The sequence below is a fragment of the Suricata suricatta genome, chromosome 12 (genome assembly GCF_006229205.1).
Source record: "Suricata suricatta isolate VVHF042 chromosome 12, meerkat_22Aug2017_6uvM2_HiC, whole genome shotgun sequence".
In the NCBI taxonomy this organism is placed as follows: domain Eukaryota; kingdom Metazoa; phylum Chordata; class Mammalia; order Carnivora; family Herpestidae; genus Suricata; species Suricata suricatta.
The window spans coordinates 7,707,735-7,724,196 of NC_043711.1; the positions used below are offsets into that span (position 1 = coordinate 7,707,735).

General features: G+C 60.1%; 3 protein-coding genes across 3 annotated transcripts in view; 2 read left to right on the top strand and 1 right to left on the bottom strand.

Annotated features, from left to right (window-relative positions):
- The window catches only part of CARM1 (coactivator associated arginine methyltransferase 1), a 17,739-nt gene extending 5,874 nt beyond the window's left edge, over positions 1 to 11,865 (top strand). Inside the window, exons 5-16 of the mRNA XM_029916592.1 lie at positions 701 to 811; positions 1,841 to 2,018; positions 3,997 to 4,087; positions 4,271 to 4,352; positions 8,395 to 8,480; positions 8,621 to 8,710; positions 9,160 to 9,297; positions 9,385 to 9,474; positions 9,559 to 9,671; positions 9,764 to 9,841; positions 10,106 to 10,174; positions 10,337 to 11,865. Coding sequence (XP_029772452.1) covers positions 701 to 811; positions 1,841 to 2,018; positions 3,997 to 4,087; positions 4,271 to 4,352; positions 8,395 to 8,480; positions 8,621 to 8,710; positions 9,160 to 9,297; positions 9,385 to 9,474; positions 9,559 to 9,671; positions 9,764 to 9,841; positions 10,106 to 10,174; positions 10,337 to 10,479 — 1,269 coding nt within the window. The 3' untranslated portion in view covers positions 10,480 to 11,865. The remainder of the gene's footprint in view (positions 1 to 700; positions 812 to 1,840; positions 2,019 to 3,996; positions 4,088 to 4,270; positions 4,353 to 8,394; positions 8,481 to 8,620; positions 8,711 to 9,159; positions 9,298 to 9,384; positions 9,475 to 9,558; positions 9,672 to 9,763; positions 9,842 to 10,105; positions 10,175 to 10,336) is intronic.
- Positions 10,942 to 16,224, bottom strand: YIPF2 (Yip1 domain family member 2). Its single transcript, XM_029915921.1, has 10 exons — positions 15,990 to 16,224; positions 15,768 to 15,828; positions 15,222 to 15,379; positions 15,054 to 15,131; positions 14,229 to 14,316; positions 12,781 to 12,897; positions 12,524 to 12,690; positions 12,266 to 12,448; positions 12,059 to 12,174; positions 10,942 to 11,960 (listed from the first exon to the last, which is right to left on the bottom strand). The coding sequence occupies exons 2-9, from the start codon at positions 15,796 to 15,798 to the stop codon at positions 12,076 to 12,078; spliced, it is 921 nt and encodes a 306-aa protein (XP_029771781.1). The 5' UTR covers positions 15,799 to 15,828; positions 15,990 to 16,224; the 3' UTR covers positions 10,942 to 11,960; positions 12,059 to 12,075.
- Positions 16,052 to 16,462, top strand: part of TIMM29 (translocase of inner mitochondrial membrane 29) — a 1,450-nt gene continuing 1,039 nt past the window's right edge. The window contains exons 1-2 of the mRNA XM_029916593.1: positions 16,052 to 16,321; positions 16,398 to 16,459. Coding sequence (XP_029772453.1) covers positions 16,228 to 16,321; positions 16,398 to 16,459 — 156 coding nt within the window. The 5' untranslated portion in view covers positions 16,052 to 16,227. The remainder of the gene's footprint in view (positions 16,322 to 16,397; positions 16,460 to 16,462) is intronic.

The window sequence follows — 16,462 nt, forward strand, 5'->3', positions numbered from 1 at the left end:
TTCTTTTTTTTTAAAATTTTTTATCTTATGTTTTTATTTATTATTGAGACAGAGAGAAACAGAGCATGAGCAGGGGAAGGGCAGAGAGAGAGGGAGACACAGAATCTGAAGCAGGCTCCAGGCTCTGAGCTAGCTGTCAGCACAGAGCCCGATGTGGGGCTTGAACCCACGAACGTGAGATCTGACCTGAGCCGAAGCCGGACGCTTAACCGACGGAGCCACCCAGGCGCCCCGTCTAGTTGTTTTCTTAGTCGCTTTTAACATCTTTTTAGTATTACCAAGTCGCATACACTCCGGATTAAAAAGGAAGCGGGGCTCCTGGCTGTGAGTGCTCACCCCCAGAGAAGCTGGGAGTCCGCCACGCTGCGTAGACCGATCCGTAGCCCAAACCATTCCGTTTTGAACCCGCCCTCAGAGGGTGTAATGGTCTTAACATCCCAGCAGTCTTCAGAAATCCTCCTTGGCCACCTTCGGATTCCAGCTCGGGTGCCCATGTGCTCCAGGCGGCGCCCAGGAACCAGCGGGGGTGGGCGTGGGGGTGGGCGGCAGCCGGCAGGGTTGCTGGGATGCGGGCTGAAGGGCACAGAGCGCCCTCAGCAGGGAGGGTCCGGCGGGGAGTGAGCGCTGAGGGGCGCACACTCCGTTAGGATCACCGTCCCGTCCCCAGCGTCTTGTCCTCACTGCCCCTGTCCTCCTGCAGATTGTTCTGGACGTGGGCTGTGGCTCTGGCATCCTCTCGTTTTTTGCCGCACAAGCTGGAGCCAGGAAGATCTACGCGGTGGAGGCCAGCACCATGGCCCAGCACGCAGAGGTGAGCAGCGCCCGGGGAGCCCGGCGGGTCCTCGAGCCCCGCTCCGGCCCGGGGAAGCCAGCCCGCCGGGAGCCTTGACCCCCGCATCCGGGGAGCCTGGGCGCAGCTCTTCTCCGTTTTGGTCTCCTGTCTCCCAAACCTACGGGGCGGCGGCCTTGCTGGACCGGAGCTGGCGTGCCCTCCACGGTGGGGTCGGGGCCAGGCCGGTGAGAGGGTAGCCTGTGCGGTCACACGGACCAGGGCGGGACCGCGGCCCCGCTCCGAGCCCCACGGCCCACGTCTGCGGAGTGTGGGTAACAGTAGGGTTTCCTTGCGTTGATGCTGTCATTTTTTTGTTTCGTTTCCCACGCACTGAAACCTTCATTCGCAAGGTTCAGAAGCAAAACACTGCAGAGGGTAAACTTCGAGGCTCCCTCCCTTCCCCTCCCTGCCTCCGGACCTGCCTGGGGGGCTCTTGGGGCCGCCCCGCGTCCTCTGACCGCACACCGCCACGTCGCCGTGCTCTGCCCCCTGCGCCGCGTGCCTGCGACAGGCCGTGTCCCCGCAAAACGAGCTCCCTCCCCTCCTCGAGTGGCTGCCGCGCGTCCCTTTGCCCAGGGAACTGTTGTTGGTTTCGATGCAGTTAGGCAGTCAGGGACCTTTGGTCTTTGCAGTCCACACATGTGCTGTACCAAACCCCCCGCACGTGTCCCCTCTCACGTGCGGTGACGTCTGTGGGACACGTTCTTAGCACTGGAGTCGCTGGATTGGAGAGTGTGTCCAAGTTTAGCCTTGGTGGCTGTGGCCTCCTCGTCCCGTCTACTCCCATCAGCCGTTGTCCCCTGAGGGGGGAGGTGACATCAGGGGACCAAGGAGCCACTGCAGAAAAGGCCCTGAGAGAGGACCGAGGTTGCAGTGAGCTGTTGACAGGCCGCAGCTGGCACCAGCTGTTTGGGACGCCGTCGAGAGGAGTCGTCAGGCGGTGGCTCACGGTGTGGCTGGGTGCAGGGACCCCCATGACGCCTCTGGGCCCCCCCCACGCGCCCACAGGTCTTGGTGAAGAGTAACAACCTCACCGAGCGCATCGTGGTCATCCCCGGGAAGGTGGAGGAAGTCTCGCTCCCTGAGCAGGTGGACATCATCATCTCGGAGCCTATGGGCTACATGCTCTTCAACGAGCGCATGCTCGAGAGCTACCTCCACGCCAAGAAGTACCTGAGGCCGGGGGGTGAGTGTCCTCGCCGGCGCGGGGTCCTGCCGCGGAGCTCGGGCGGTACGACCGTGGTTCTGACCCCTGCCTGCCTGCACCAGCGGCCTGGGGGGCCCGGGGGCATCGAGGCCTTCTCCCCCGGCCCCCTCCCCACCCCAGCCGGCTGTGGCTTCCGGGGTGCGGGGCAGACCTCCACCTGCCCTGCCCGCCCCGAGAGCCTCCGGGCCACCGCTGCCTCTGCCATCTCGCGGCCTGTGTCGTGAGGACGGTGTCCGGCGGGAGCGGGGGTCGTGGCAGGGGCTGCGCGGTGGGCACCTTCCTGAGGAGCCAGCCTTCCCGTCTACGCTCCCGGCACCGCAGACCTCACCCTGGGGGGACGGGCCCCAGAGCCTCCCGCACTGAGCCAGGGAGACGAAGGAGGGGGTTCGCGTGTGCGAGAGTCTGGGCTGGGGGTTCTCGAGCGTCAGGGGGCCAGTGTCTGGCCTGCCCTTCTGTGGCCTCCCGTCTGTGTCACTGTGCCCGCCCGCCCACGCACCTGGGTCACAGGCTGTTCACACCTGCTCGTGCTCCTGTCCAGGGTTCCTCGGCCTGGAGCGTCCGCTGGTGTGGCCGTGGCGGTGCCAGGTGCCGGGCTTGTACATGTGTGTTGAGTGACTCCTGTACCAGCAAGGGGGTGTGTGCGTGTGTGTGCGCGTGGCACAGGAGGACCCCGGCCAGGGCCGCAGCCATGGGGCAGAGCACGCAGGCTGGCGGCCAGGGGCAGGCGGTTCTATGCAGAAACACCTGCTTTGGTCCTGAGCACCCCTCCCCCCCCGCAGCTGTGGGCTGCGTCACGGGTGTGCGTGTGGGAGGCCAGGCTGGCTGGTGGGGCGGTTGTCCTGGACCCCGTCTCCTCCCTTTCTGTCCTGTAGGTAGATGAAGCTGGCCAGGGGGTGGCGCCCCCACAGAACGGGCTCCTCCTTATGGGGCACGAGCACAGAGGGGAGTCAGGCTCTGGCGGGCAGCCTGCTCCCACGTGCCTGTCTTCGTCTCATGCCAACATGCCCTTCGTGGATTGAAGGGAATCCTGTCCCCAGCCACGTACCTTTAGGTGCCTTCAGAGCAGGCGCACTTTCCCGTGACACCCTTGGGGGCTGGCCGTCTACTCCTGGCCAGGTGACCTGGAGTGTGTGGTCTCTGAGCCAGAGTCCGCCATCTCCCCCGCCCCATCCCAGTGGCTGTAGCTGAGCCTTCTGGCTGATTCTTCCCAGTGCCTCAGGGCCCCCTCTCCTGCATGGACGGAGGGAGGGGGGCCCACATCTGGAGGCCAGGTGACCTGGGGCCCTAGACTGCCCGAGGTGGGTGGGGCCTCCCAAGCCCTGGCGCTCTGTGCCACTGACTCGGACTCACCGTTCACTGAGTCAGAGAGGGAGGGAGGACCCTGGCCATGTGCCAGGCCAGGGTGGCCATGTGGCCCACCTGTTTGCCAGAGCCTGGGACTCAGCTAAACTCCCCCCTCCCCCCCCACCCCACTCCCAGCCTCTGGCCTCATCTGAGGCGCTGTGTAGCCTATGGCCTGCCTTCGCTTCATGCGGAAAGCTTTGCTTCACTTTCCCTGGCTGCACACCTGTCCAGGGACAGCACGTGAGAGGCACCACCTGGCTGGCCGAGCCCGGACCCGCAGGCCTGGCTGCACCCCAGGCACCGCTCGCTTACCCCCTCGGGCCCTGACAGGTGCCTTCCCACCTCCCGGCCCTAGTAACGGAACGTGAGGACAGGCCTTCCTGCCTCCCTGGCTGGCTGTCTGAGTTTAATGAGACCGTGCATGTCAAGTGCTCATCTTGGCCAGCAGCAGAGACGATGCTCAGTACCTTTGTGGCGCACGGATGCGCAAACGAATGAATGGGAGGCTAGGAAGTCCCCGGCCCGGGGTTCCTGGGGCCATTTGGACGCTTAGCCAGGCGCTTCAGGACGTCCCACCCTGACGCCAGCACCCCTCCCTGTCCCCCACTCCCAGGAAACATGTTCCCCACCATTGGTGACGTCCATCTTGCACCCTTCACGGATGAACAGCTCTACATGGAGCAGTTCACCAAGGCCAACTTCTGGTGAGTGTGACCTGGGTGTCCTGCCTTCTCAGGGGCAGCCCTGCTTCTCTTTTTCTCCGCATCCTTGGTAGGACCCAAGAGACTTGGGCTGGATGAGGTCCAGCTGGGAGAGAAGGCAGCCCGCCCCCACCTGTCTCTCCTGCTGCTGGTGACCTTGCTGTGGGGGATGGGGGCTTTCTGCAGGTACCAGCCATCCTTCCATGGAGTGGACCTGTCAGCCCTCCGAGGCGCGGCAGTGGACGAGTATTTCCGGCAGCCAGTGGTGGTGAGTGGTGCACCCAAGGCATGATGGCAGTTAGCACTGGGCATGGCCCTCCTGTGGGGGGACCTGAGGGGCTGTAGGCTTTCCTGTTTGGCCTTGTGCAACCTGTGCAGCCCTAGGAAAGGCCCTGCCCCTCTCTGAGCTCTTGCTTTTGCTGCTACCCAGAGGTCACACAGAGGTTGTTGGGAATAAAGTGGCATGCGTGTGGAGTGCTTTAACATATGGTACGCAGGCAGAATCCATGCAGCTGCCGCTAGATTGATTCGTGGTCAACTGATTTTGATTTTTGAGATTGAGATTATTTGAGATTTTTGAACTGATATATAGACACATATGGTTCAAAAATCATAAAAGTATAAAACTGAAAGCCTACAAACAGTATTTCTTGTATATCTTTTCAGAAGCTTAGTATCTTTTTTATTAATAGTTTATTACCAAGTTGGTTTCCATATATGAAGCTTAATATCTAAGTGTGTAATCTTTTTCTCTCTCAAAATATAGCATAATTAGCAAGCTATTTTCTTTCTATGATGAGAGAACATACACCGTATGATTTCAGTCCTTTGAAATTTGTTGACAGTTGCTTTGTGCCTACTATGTGATCTCTTTTGGTTAATGTTCTATCTGTACTTGAGAAAAAAATATATCAGTTATTGAGAAGAATGCTCTATTGTCAATTCGGTCACAATAGTTAATCATGTTGATCAAATCTTGCCTTTCTCTACGGATTTGGGGAGGAGGGGGAGGCTGGGATCTGCTCTTCCTATCACTTATTGTAGATTTCTTTTTCTGAGTTTTGGCTTTATGGTTTTTTGGCATTATGTTATTAGGTACATACAGATTTAGGACTGTTTATCTTCCTGTTGGATTGATCCTTTTATCATTATAAAAGGGGTTCCTTTTTTTCCCCTCAAGTGGTACAGGTTGCTCTACAGTCCTTTTTTTGTTCCTCTGTTTTTTGTTTTTTTCTTTTCCCTAGTAATAGTTCAGCTACTCTGGCCTTCTTTTGGTTAATATTTGTACAGTATGTTTTTTCATATTTCTACATTCAACCTTTTTATGTCCTTATTAAGGATTGTCTCATGTAAGCAGCATTATATTTGGGATTTAAAACAAATTTTTTAAAATGTTTTTTGAGAGAGAGAGAACGTAAGCAGGGGAGGGATAGAGAGAGAGGGAGAGACAGAATCCAAAGACAGGCTCCAGGCTCTGAGCTAGCTATAAGCAGGGCTCGAACCCATGAACTGTGAGATCATGACTTGAGCTGAAGTCAGATGCTCAACCAACTGAGCCACCCAGGCGCCCCTGGGATTTGTTTTTTAATCAGATTGACTTTTTTATTTTTTGTCTTTTACTTACACATTGAGACCACTTTACATTCAATGTAATTACTGGTCTTTGTTGATTCAAATTTGTCATCTTTTTTCTCTTTACCCTGAATGTTTCTTTTAAACTGTTTCATTATCTTTTTTATTAATAAGGTTACATTGTTTTTCCCCACTTGATGTCTTTCACTAGTTTTGGGGAGACTCTTGGGCACTCTTAAACACTACCTCAGCCTCATTCTTTTTCTCCTTCCATCCTTTTTTCTCTCTTTGCTTCATTTTCACACATCCTACTGATTCATCTTCCAGTTTCAATCTTTGCCATTTAAGCTGATTTCCTAATTTTCTTTAACATTTATTTTTGAGAGACACATACAGAGTGTGAGTAGGGGAGGGTCAGAGAGAGAGGAGAAGACACAGAATCCGAAGCAGGCTCCAGGCTCTGAGCTGTCAGCCCAGAGCCCAATGCGGGGCTCGAACCCACAAACCATGAGATCATGACCTAAGCTGAAGTCGGCTGCTTAACTGACTAAGCCACCCAGGTGCCCTAGTTTTTCTAATTCTTAATTTCAGTACTAGGATCTCATTTTGCTTTTTTATTTTAGTTCTCTGAAATACATTTTTTCTACCTTTTTTCTTGTACACATTGTAAATCTATGGTCACTATTACTATTTGGGTGTTCAGTGTCTTTTTTTGTTTATTCCCTTAGTTTTTGGCTCTCATTCTTTTGTTCTGTGTCTTGGCATGTCTGGTCATTGGATGCCAGGATGAAAAGTTATAGATAGGCTCTGGATGATGTTTTTCCTTCCTTCCTTCAGGCAATTAGCCAGATACAGATAGATCCCCTTGGTCCTATAAGGCAGTTGATATATTTAGAGGCTGCTTTTCAGACTTGACTTTGCTGGTCTATTTCTTGGCTTCCTTGCAGGACGGGCAGTTGTTTTCAAGCATTTTGGTCTTAAATGACCTGTTTACATTCTTAAAAATGGAGAATCCCCAATAGCTTTGTTAATGTTTTACCTATTGATATACTGTCTATCTCTTGGTATGAAGCCCAAAATATTAAGAAATATGTATTTGTTTAAAAATAAGCTCATTACAGGTTACCATAAATAGTATTTTAAGAAAACATTTATTTGTTGAGAGACAGCATGAGCAGGGGAGGGGCAGAGAGGGAGACCGAGAATCCGAAGCAGCTCCAGGCTCTGAGCTGTCAGCACAGAGCCCAACGCGGGGCTTAAACCCACGAACCACGAGATCATGACCAGGGCCACCCAGGTGCCCCCTAAATAGCATTTTTAAGGAAAGAAAAAAACATTCTCCAGTAATTTTCAGTGAGAATAGTTGGTATTTTTAATTTGCAAATCTCCTTAATGTCTGGCTTCCCGGGAGGCAGTTGGACTCTGCTCCTGTGTTCAGTCAGCTGTGTTTGTCACAGGCGAGCGAGCCCCAGGGAAAGGCAGAGAGCATCTTAGTATTATCATGAAAACAGCTTTGGCCTCAGGACTGCTCTGGGAGAGACCATTTCAAGAACTGCTGCTTTAGGGCCTTGCCTGCAGGGGTCTCCGCGTAAGCACAGGGGGCGCCCCCCCCCCCCGGGGGGCCCCTCGGCCAGGCCTCCCAGCACCAGGACGCAGCTGAGCCTCTTGTTTTTCAGCGTCTTGTAAGTGGCTCTCGGCCTGGCCTCCCTGCCTCCAGGCGCCACCCCGCAGCACAGCGCAGGGACGGCGCATGCCGCCCAGCGCGCCTGCGTGTAGAGCGTCCATCTCAGGCTTCCACGCTTCCCTTTTGTTTCATATCTTGACCCTGAATCCTAGCTGCCTTGGTAACCCTGAGCCCCCGGTTCACTTTGTCCATCCAGGGAGGCTGCTGACAGGTCCTGCCCCAAGGAGAACGGCACAGGCCAAGCGCAAACCCCTCTCCCTTCCCGCTAGGATGTGGGCTCTCGAAGCCGGGGCTGCTGTGGTCACTTTCCTTTGTATCTTAGCGCGTACAGTTCCTCCAGGAGTGTTAGTCTGGTGAAAAGCCTTCGTCATAGCTGGGTGTGGACATCCACGTAGTTCTCCAACTTGCTTTTTAAAAAAAAATTTTTTTTTGAGACAGTGTGAGAGCAGGGGAGGGTCACAGAGAGAGGGAGGTACAGAACCGGAAGCAGGCTCCAGGCTCTGAGCTGGCTGTCAGCACAGAGCCCGACGCGGGGCTCGAACCCACGAACACGAGATCTGACCTGAGCCGAAGCCGGAGGCTTAACCGACTGAGCCACCCAGGCGCCTCTCCAACTTGCTTTTTAACCTAACAGTTTCTCTCGGAGATCTTTCTTAGTCTGTTGATAAAGAGCCTCTTCGTTCTTTCTCGTAGTCTTTTACGGCCGGCACAGTGGTGGTTTAACAAGTTGGTTTCCAGAGCGTCTCTGCTCTAGACCACCTGATTACGCACGTAAACTTGCAAGCGTGCACGCGCACCTGCAGGTCAGATTCCCGGCAGCGGAGCCGCCACATCTCTAGTGCCCGGGGACGGCGCTTATTTTGAGAACTGCCACCCCACTGCCCCTCACGGTGGTGTCCCACGTCATCCGCCCCCAGCGTAGCTGAGTAGGGAGGGCGAAGTGGTTTTGGCCGAATGGCCTCGAGGCCGTGGCCAGAAGGGGAGAGGGACGGAGCTGTCCCCTTCCTGCCTGGCCTCCATGCCTGAAGCCAAGTCATGCTGTGGTCTCTCCCAGGATACATTTGACATCCGGATCCTGATGGCCAAGTCTGTCAAGTACACAGTGAACTTCTTAGAAGCCAAAGAAGGAGATTTGCACAGGTACCGGCACCCCGGCCCCTCCTCCTGAGCGTGGCTCCTGCTGGAGTCTAGGGCCACCGCAGTTGCCCGCGGGCGGGCACGCAAGGGCCCCCGGCCACTGCACCCAGCCACCCCTCTGGCAGCAGCCCTTTGCCTTCCAGGATAGAAATCCCATTCAAATTCCACATGCTGCATTCCGGGCTGGTTCACGGTCTGGCCTTCTGGTTTGATGTCGCCTTCATCGGCTCCATGTGAGTCCACAAGAGCTCAGAGCACGCCGCGCGCTCCCCGCTGCCCCGGTCCCCGGACTCCCTGCAGTGACACCCCAGGCCTGGCCGGCTTGGGAGGCTACCTGGGGACTAGGGGGAAGGACAGGACACCCCTAGGTTCCCGGACCCCTCCAAAAGGCAGTGAGCACTCACCTTTGAGCCGGAGACTGTTGTGGGAGGGGGCGTCTACCCTGCGCTCGGTGGCTGTCCTTTGTGGGACCTGGTCTCTGTCTCTTGGCACAGAGGTCAGGGTGAGCGGGCCCCCGGTGCCCATGGATCTGTGTGCACACACAGGCCCGTGCCTGGGATGCCCGGGCAGCAGCCTGTCTCGGCTCCAGGACCCCAGGGGACCCATCAGAGATGCCTGGGTAGAGCTCAGGGTGCACAGGATGGCGGCTCCAGCCTGGTCAAGCGTATGCCTGTCCTTGCAGAATGACAGTGTGGCTGTCCACGGCCCCGACGGAGCCCCTGACCCACTGGTACCAGGTCCGGTGCCTGTTCCAGTCACCGCTGTTCGCCAAGGCTGGGGACACGCTCTCAGGGACATGTCTGCTTATCGCCAACAAAAGGTGTGAGCTGCCACCTGCGGCTGGGGGAGGCAGGGGTCCGGCGACACAGCCAGCTCATGGCTGTCCCTCCCCTTGCCCTCTCTGCAGACAGAGCTATGACATCAGTATTGTGGCCCAGGTAGACCAGACGGGGTCCAAGTCCAGTAACCTCCTGGATCTGAAAAACCCCTTCTTCAGGTAGGCTCGGCCCTCGGCCCGAATGCGGGGCACCCCTCCCAGCTGGCAGCCTCTCACCCCTGCGCCCGCGTCTGTCCGCTGCAGATACACGGGCACGACGCCCTCGCCCCCGCCTGGCTCCCACTACACGTCGCCCTCGGAGAACATGTGGAACACGGGCAGCACCTACAACCTCAGCAGCGGGATGGCCGTGGCTGGTGAGCGGCCCCGCGTGGGCGAGGCGGGCGGCGGGGGCTCCCGGGCCGGGTCACCAGCTCCCAGCCGCTGACCTGCCCCCCTCCACACGCAGGGATGCCGACCGCCTACGACCTGAGCAGTGTTATTGCCGGCGGCTCCAGCGTGGGCCACAACAACCTGATTCCTTTAGGTGAGTGTCCCCTGGGGTCCGGGAGCAGCGCGGGGCACAGCCAGGAGCGTCCGCGCTCGGGCTTTCTGCGCTGCCAAGTCTCCGCACCACCTCCTCCTCTTCCTGGGGCTCCCGGCGGAGGCCCCCTGTTCCGCTCCTCTCTGCCTCGCTCTGCAGCCACCGCGCCCACCCTCCCCGCACCCTAGCGAGACGGGGGTGTGGGGGGGCCAGGCCGGGGACGGTGACACCGTCTCCCTTCCTTCCTCCCTCCCGCCCGCTGCGCAGCCAACACGGGGATTGTCAATCACACCCACTCCCGGATGGGCTCCATAATGAGCACGGGGATTGTCCAAGGTAACGGCGGGCGGCGGGGGTGGGGTCTCACGGGGGTGCGCGTGCCGAGCCCCGGGCTACCCGCCTGCCCTCTCGCCTGCTCTCTCTCTCTCTGACTCTGCTGCGGGTCTGGGCGGGCGAGGGGGCCGAGCCGGCCTCTCAGTGCCCGTGCCCACCCCGCAGGCTCCTCGGGCGCCCAGGGCGGCGGCGGCGGCGGCTCCAGCGCCCACTACGCGGTCAACAGCCAGTTCACCATGGGCGGCCCTGCCATCTCGATGGCCTCCCCCATGTCCATCCCGACCAACACCATGCACTATGGGAGCTAGGCACCGCCGGCATCGAACAGACTGACAGCACCAGGAAACCAAATGAAGACCCTGCCCACCCACCCCTTGCCTGGGCGGCTTTCACCCCGTACCGGAGGAGCCCAAACACCCGGTCACAGCTCTCTTTGCTATGGGAACTCGGACACTTTTTTACACACCATTGCCGCTGCCCCCCTTCCCCCCCCCCCCCCCCATCTTGGCCCCGAGCGTGTGTCGCTGCCGTGTTTTACACAAGATCATGTCGTGGGAGCCCTGCTTCCCCCTCCTGCCCTCCACCCTGACCTGGGTTTGACATCTTCTGTAACAGGCGTGTCCGGGCCCGACAGCTGCGGGCCTGGCGGGGAGGGGGGGCAGCAGCTGCTCCCCCAGGGTCCCTCGGCGCTGGCCCCCCTCTGCCTGTCTCCAGGGGGAAGGCCGTCTGGGGCCTCCCCTTCAACTACCAGGCCTTGGTCACAATGGGCGTGACATGCTGCTTTTTTTAATTTTATTTTTTTACGAGAAGAACCAGTGTCAATCCACAGACCCTCTGAGGAACCAGGCCGGCCGGGCCGAGCCAGCAGCCCCTTCCTCCGGCCCAAAGGCGCAGGGGTGAGGGGCAGCCCTGCCGTGGCTTCGGGATAGGGGCAGGGCCAGGCCTCTGGAGACCCGAGGCCTGGCCCTCCCACCAAAGGGTTCACCTCACACTTGAATGTACAACCCACCCCGGCTGTCGGGAAGGCCCTCCGTCCTTGGCCCCTGCCTCTTGCTGCTGTCCTGCCCCTGAGCCCCTGCAGGTCCCCTCCCCCACCCCTACCAAGCGCTAGAGCAGGTGGCCCCGTAGGCCCTGGGCCTGGAGGGAAGGGGCAGACCCGAGCGCCCTCGAGGCTCTGTCGTGGAAGGCGTCCTTCTCCCTCGTAGCTCACGTAGGCCTGTGTGTTTCCCTCCACGTTTGTAGACGCTCCAGTCCCTATGACTATGATGGCATTGTGGTCCCTCCCGGCCTGGGAAGGGGCCTTGCAGGGACCTCTCCCCACCCCCGCCCCCACTAAAACGGAAAATAAACGAGGAAATGTATGTTTCAGCACAGGCCATCTTCTTCTGCTCCCCCGCCCCATTTCTAACAGCCCCAAGCTGGCCGTGGTGGAGCTCAGGCGCAGAGGCCCCAGGACCTGCTGACCGGGCCCCCCTGGGAAGGGCAGGCGAAGCGGAGGTGGGGGTGGCCCCCTGGGCTCTCCCGGCTGTTCCCCGTCCTCCCCCCACCCCCCCAGGGAAAGCAGAGGCCTAGCGGGCAGCTCGGGGTGACGGCCACCTCGTCAACTCCCTGCTCGGCTGTCCCTTTCCCTCCTTTATATAAATTCTCTGATTCACCTTTGCATAGAAAATAAAAGTGTTTGCTTTGTAAGAAAAGTCTGGAAAGCAGCAGCGTGACCTTGAGGGGTCAAGGGAGCCGTCAGTCCTCGTGTGAGGGGCGGGGAAGGCAGAGGCGTCCCCTCTGGGTGGGCCTGAAAGAGACACACTCCCAGGATCCGCCAGCCCTTCCAGCCTCAGTGGAGGAGCAATGGCGGGAAGACCCTAGTCACAGCCGGAAACGGTCCCTTACCAGCAGCTCGGGCCTTCCTAGGTCACCTGGGGCCTCAGGGTGGGCGGCGGCAGGTTCGGGGGCAGAGACGTGGCCTGGGGTAGAGGCGCCAGGGGCAGCGGCTGGAAGAAGTAAAACTGAACCGAAACCCCCCCTGGGTCAGCGCTGGTGGGGGCCGGTGACCCCCACCCCCACTCCCTCCCTGCCCCCACTCCCCCCACCCCATACCTTACAGCCCGTGGCCAGAAGGGCGTGGAGCAGCACGACCGTGGAGAGCAGCACGGCGGCCACCAAGCGGGTGTCCTCGCGGACGACAGGCCAGAAGGCGAACACCAGGCTAGCAGCCGACAGGGCCAGGGCCAGCGCCCCGAACAGCCACTGCAGCCACGGGACGGGGATGAGCCACAGGACCTGGGGGCGACACAGGCAGCTGGCCGCTGGTTGTCCCCACGGCGCCCGCCGCCCCCAGCCCCAGGCCGCACTTACCACGGTGGGGATGAAGACGAAGAGCGAGTAGCCGTAGACACACACGGTCTCCAGGAAGGTGTACGGCCCCACGCGCTCCCGGACACGCTTCCGCCACCGCAGGAAGCCCCACAGCGCCAGCGGCACCAGCCAGACATAGCAGTAGATGGTGACGCTGGCCACGGTCACTGCGGGGCGCAGGACAGGGCCGGCGGTCACCCTCGGGGCCCCGCGGCGCTCCCAGCTCTGCCCGCTGCTACGCCTCGCCCTCCACCTACCCTTGTGGAACTGGGGGCTGTAATGGATGGAGGGGTCCCTCCTCTGGGCCAGCACCAGCGTCAGGTTGCCAGTGACGGCCAGGACGAAGGCCAGCGTGGCACAGATCCAGAAGGGGCCTGTGGGCAGGGCACAGGATGAGCGATGTGCCCATGGCCACGGCGCTAGGACCCGAGCTGCTTTCCCAGCCCTGAGCCAGCTCCACCCCCACCGCCCCATCAGCCGGACTCTTCCCCAGGTCCGACCAGCGGCGGCCGGATCTGCTGCTGGCTCGGTCCCTCCCTTTGCTGTAGCTGATCTCTCCCTTCTGGAAACACCCCGCATGTGCTTTCTAGATGGGACTCCGTTCTCCTGTCCTCTGCATCCCCTCCCTGGCAATTCCTCACCCTCTTTAACCCCCTGATCCCTTTAATGATGGGGACCATCTCCCATCTGTATTCACCCCTGGCGCGATCTTGTCCAACCTCAGGGCTCTATGTCACCTCCAGGCTGACGACTCCCCAAAGGTCTCAAGTCCGGGTCTGTGCCCTAAACCTCGCGCGGACAGCACCTCCATGTGCGGCCTCGCACCCTTGGTTCTCCCCTCAATCCTGCCCAGCTCTTCCAGTCACGGACTGACCAGTCCGTCCCTCTAGTGGTTCTGGCGAAAGTTGAGGAGCCGTCCCTGCGGGGCTCCCCCCACCCCGTATCTGGTGCCTCAGCAAATCTCGTGGGCTCCACCTTCTTTTTTTTTTTAATTTTTTTAAATGTTTTATTTATTTTTGATACAGAGAGAGACAGAACATGAGAGGGGGAGGGGTAGAGAGAGAAGGAGACAGAATCTGAAGCAGGCTCCAGGCTCTGAGCTAGCTGTCAGCACAGAGCCCGACGCGGGGCTCGAACCCACGAACGTGAGATCTGACCTGAGCCGAAGCTGGAGACTCAACCGACTGAGCCACCCAGGCGCCCCTCGTGGGCTCCACCTTCGAGCTCTAGTCCCCGGTCCAACCACTGCCCTCCCCTGGGGCTGACCCCGCCATCCCACACTTGGACCTCGGCATCAGTGCCTCCCTGCCCTCCTGGCACCTTTCCTTGTCCCCCCATCCCCTGCCGCAGTGGCCAGAGGAAGCCCAAGAGCCCTTGACTGAAATCCCTTCTCACTGCGGCCTACAAAGCCCACAAGATTGGTCACGTCAACCCCGTGACCTGACGCAGCTCGCTCTGCTCCAATGATGCTGCTGCCCGGCAGTTCTGGCATGTTCCCACCACAGGGCTTAGGCCCTCTTCTGGAATGTTCTTCCCCTAGGTCTCCCCACCCCCACCACGAACAAGGCCCATTCTCTGGTCCTCAGATGGGCCTTCCCTGACCAAGCCATGCAGGAGGGCAACGCTCTAAACTGCAGGCTGGGGGCTGGCGCTCAGGCCACATGCGCTGAGGGAATTACCAAGCTGAGTGCACGCCCCCACTCACCGTACAGGTCTGGCCGATTGCGCAGATGGTGCCGTACAAAGTTGTGGCCAGGCCAGGGCAGCAGTGAGCCTTTGATTCGGTTCAGGACCTAAGGACAAGGAGGGGCGCAGAATGGAAGCCTGCCCGGGGCCCTTATCTGCAACCAAAAGGGCCAGGCTCCTGCTCTGCCCTTAGTGGCTCCTTCCTTGCCGACTTCCCAGCTCCTCTGTCTGAAAGGGCTCAGTTGGTGCCCCTGGGCTCAGTGGGCTGCAGCACCTTCCCCTGGCCAGCTCCCAGCATGCTACCACTCTGAACCACTCTTCTGGGCCCGCCTTGCCTTCGCTCTGCTGCTCCCTCCTCTTGGCTGGGCCGCCCTGACCTGCCCGGGTCACTGCCGCCCCTCCAGCCCCGGGACACTCAAGTTCTTGGCCTCCTTGTCGTGCCTACATCTCCACTCTGGCCCCTGCTCTGCACGCCGGACTCAGTCTCTCCCTCGCTGGCACCTCTGACCCATCTCCTTTGCACCACATCTGTTTCCTCTCCTGCTCTAAACCCTTCCCCAGACTTCCCAGCACCCTCAGTATAAGACTCCTCAGCAGCGCACACGGGCCCTGCCTGCCTGTCCCCCATCTCCCACTCTCCAACCAGACCAAGTGACAGATAGCTCCTGTGACACTTCGTTCCTTCCCTCGCCTTTGGTCCCCTGCCTCTGCTCCTCCCCGGGCCTGACCTTGGCGTCCCATCTCTCTGCCCAGCTGAGTGTTCCTCCTCACTGAGGGATCCGTGAATAGGGACGGGACTCCACCGTGACTCCAAGCCCCATGCCACCAGCTTGCAAGGCCTGACCTGGGATGTGTCCACGTCAAAGAAAGTCTGGTAGTAGCCAAAGGTCCAGAGTCCGGGCTGCGGCTTCTCCTGCAAGAGCTACACAGCAGGGGAGCTCAGGAGCACCCTCCCAGCCGGGGCAGCAGCAGGGCTGGGCAGAGGCAGGGCACGGGCACTTTTGTGACTCACCGCCGTCCTGTCACTCTCCTCGCCCTCTTCCTCCGCTCCATTGCTCCCGCCTGAGTCCACAGTCACAGCCACATGCCCCTGCGGGGTCAGCTGACCGCTTCCGCCAATAGTGGCCGCATCCGGGGTCTCAGCCAGCAAATTGGAGGCTTCCTCGAACTCTGTCGAGAAGGAATATGAGCCACAGGCAGGCTTGGGCAGTCGGGACAGGCTGGCTTGGCCCAGTGCTCCTCTGGGGGCCCAAACTCCCGACCGGGGCCTCCTGACCCTTCTCTCCAACGAAGGCCCTAGCTTCCTAAGTTTGGGGGAAGGTGGAAGGTGTGTTCTCGCACCCCACAATTTAAGGCTAGTGCTAGCGTGAGGGCCAGGTCAGGGATGGAGGCTCCGGTTTGAGATCTGCGCTCAGGTCGGAGCGGGGTTCGAGCCAGGAACGGGTGTCGTGCCTGGGTCGGGGCTCACAGCTGGCTAGGGATTTAGGTAACACGGGAGATGGAAACCAGGGGGGTGGCTCTGGCCGGCGGGACCGGGCCAGGTCAATGTCGTACTTACCGTGGAAGGCCAACTCGTCGGCTGCTGCCATGGTCCCGCAGGGGCCTCACCGCATCCCACTCTGAGGACAGAAGCCAATGACGCCCGCTCCCAATCCTCTTCGGTGCCCACCACTCCCGCCCCCCCCCCCCCCCATGTCTGTCCCTCAGCAGAGCGCGGCCTGGCAGCTAAAGGCCCCAGGCCGGGTGTGAACCCCCCGCAGGGGCGCCCCGCCCCCCTCACCTGAGGCTCCCTCGAGCGGCGTGGCCCAGACTCTCTGCGCCTGCGCGACCCGCCTACCCGACGGCGAAGACCCCGCTCAGACCGGACAGCAACATCCGGCGCCGAGTCCGCTTTTCAGCCTCTTCCGACCGGAAGCCACTTCCGGCGCTCTCGCCTCTGGTGCAGGAGAGCCGCCCGGACCCTTTCCTACGCGTTCCCGGCGTTTCTCTTCGGAAAGCGGGCGCCACGCCGGAAGAGCATGGCGGCGGCCGCTCTCAAGCGACTTTGGTCCCGAAACCGGGGAGAGCCGGCGGGCCCGGGGACCGCCAAGCCCGGCGTGTGGGCGCGGTTGGGTGAGTAGCGGCGGGAGGCGGCCCGGCGGGATGGCCGCCGCGGCTCGCTGCTCCGTCATCCATTCTCTCCCCGCAGGCTCCTGGGCCCGCGTGCTGCTCCGAGACTACGCCGAGGCCTGCGGGGACGCGGCGGCGGCGGCG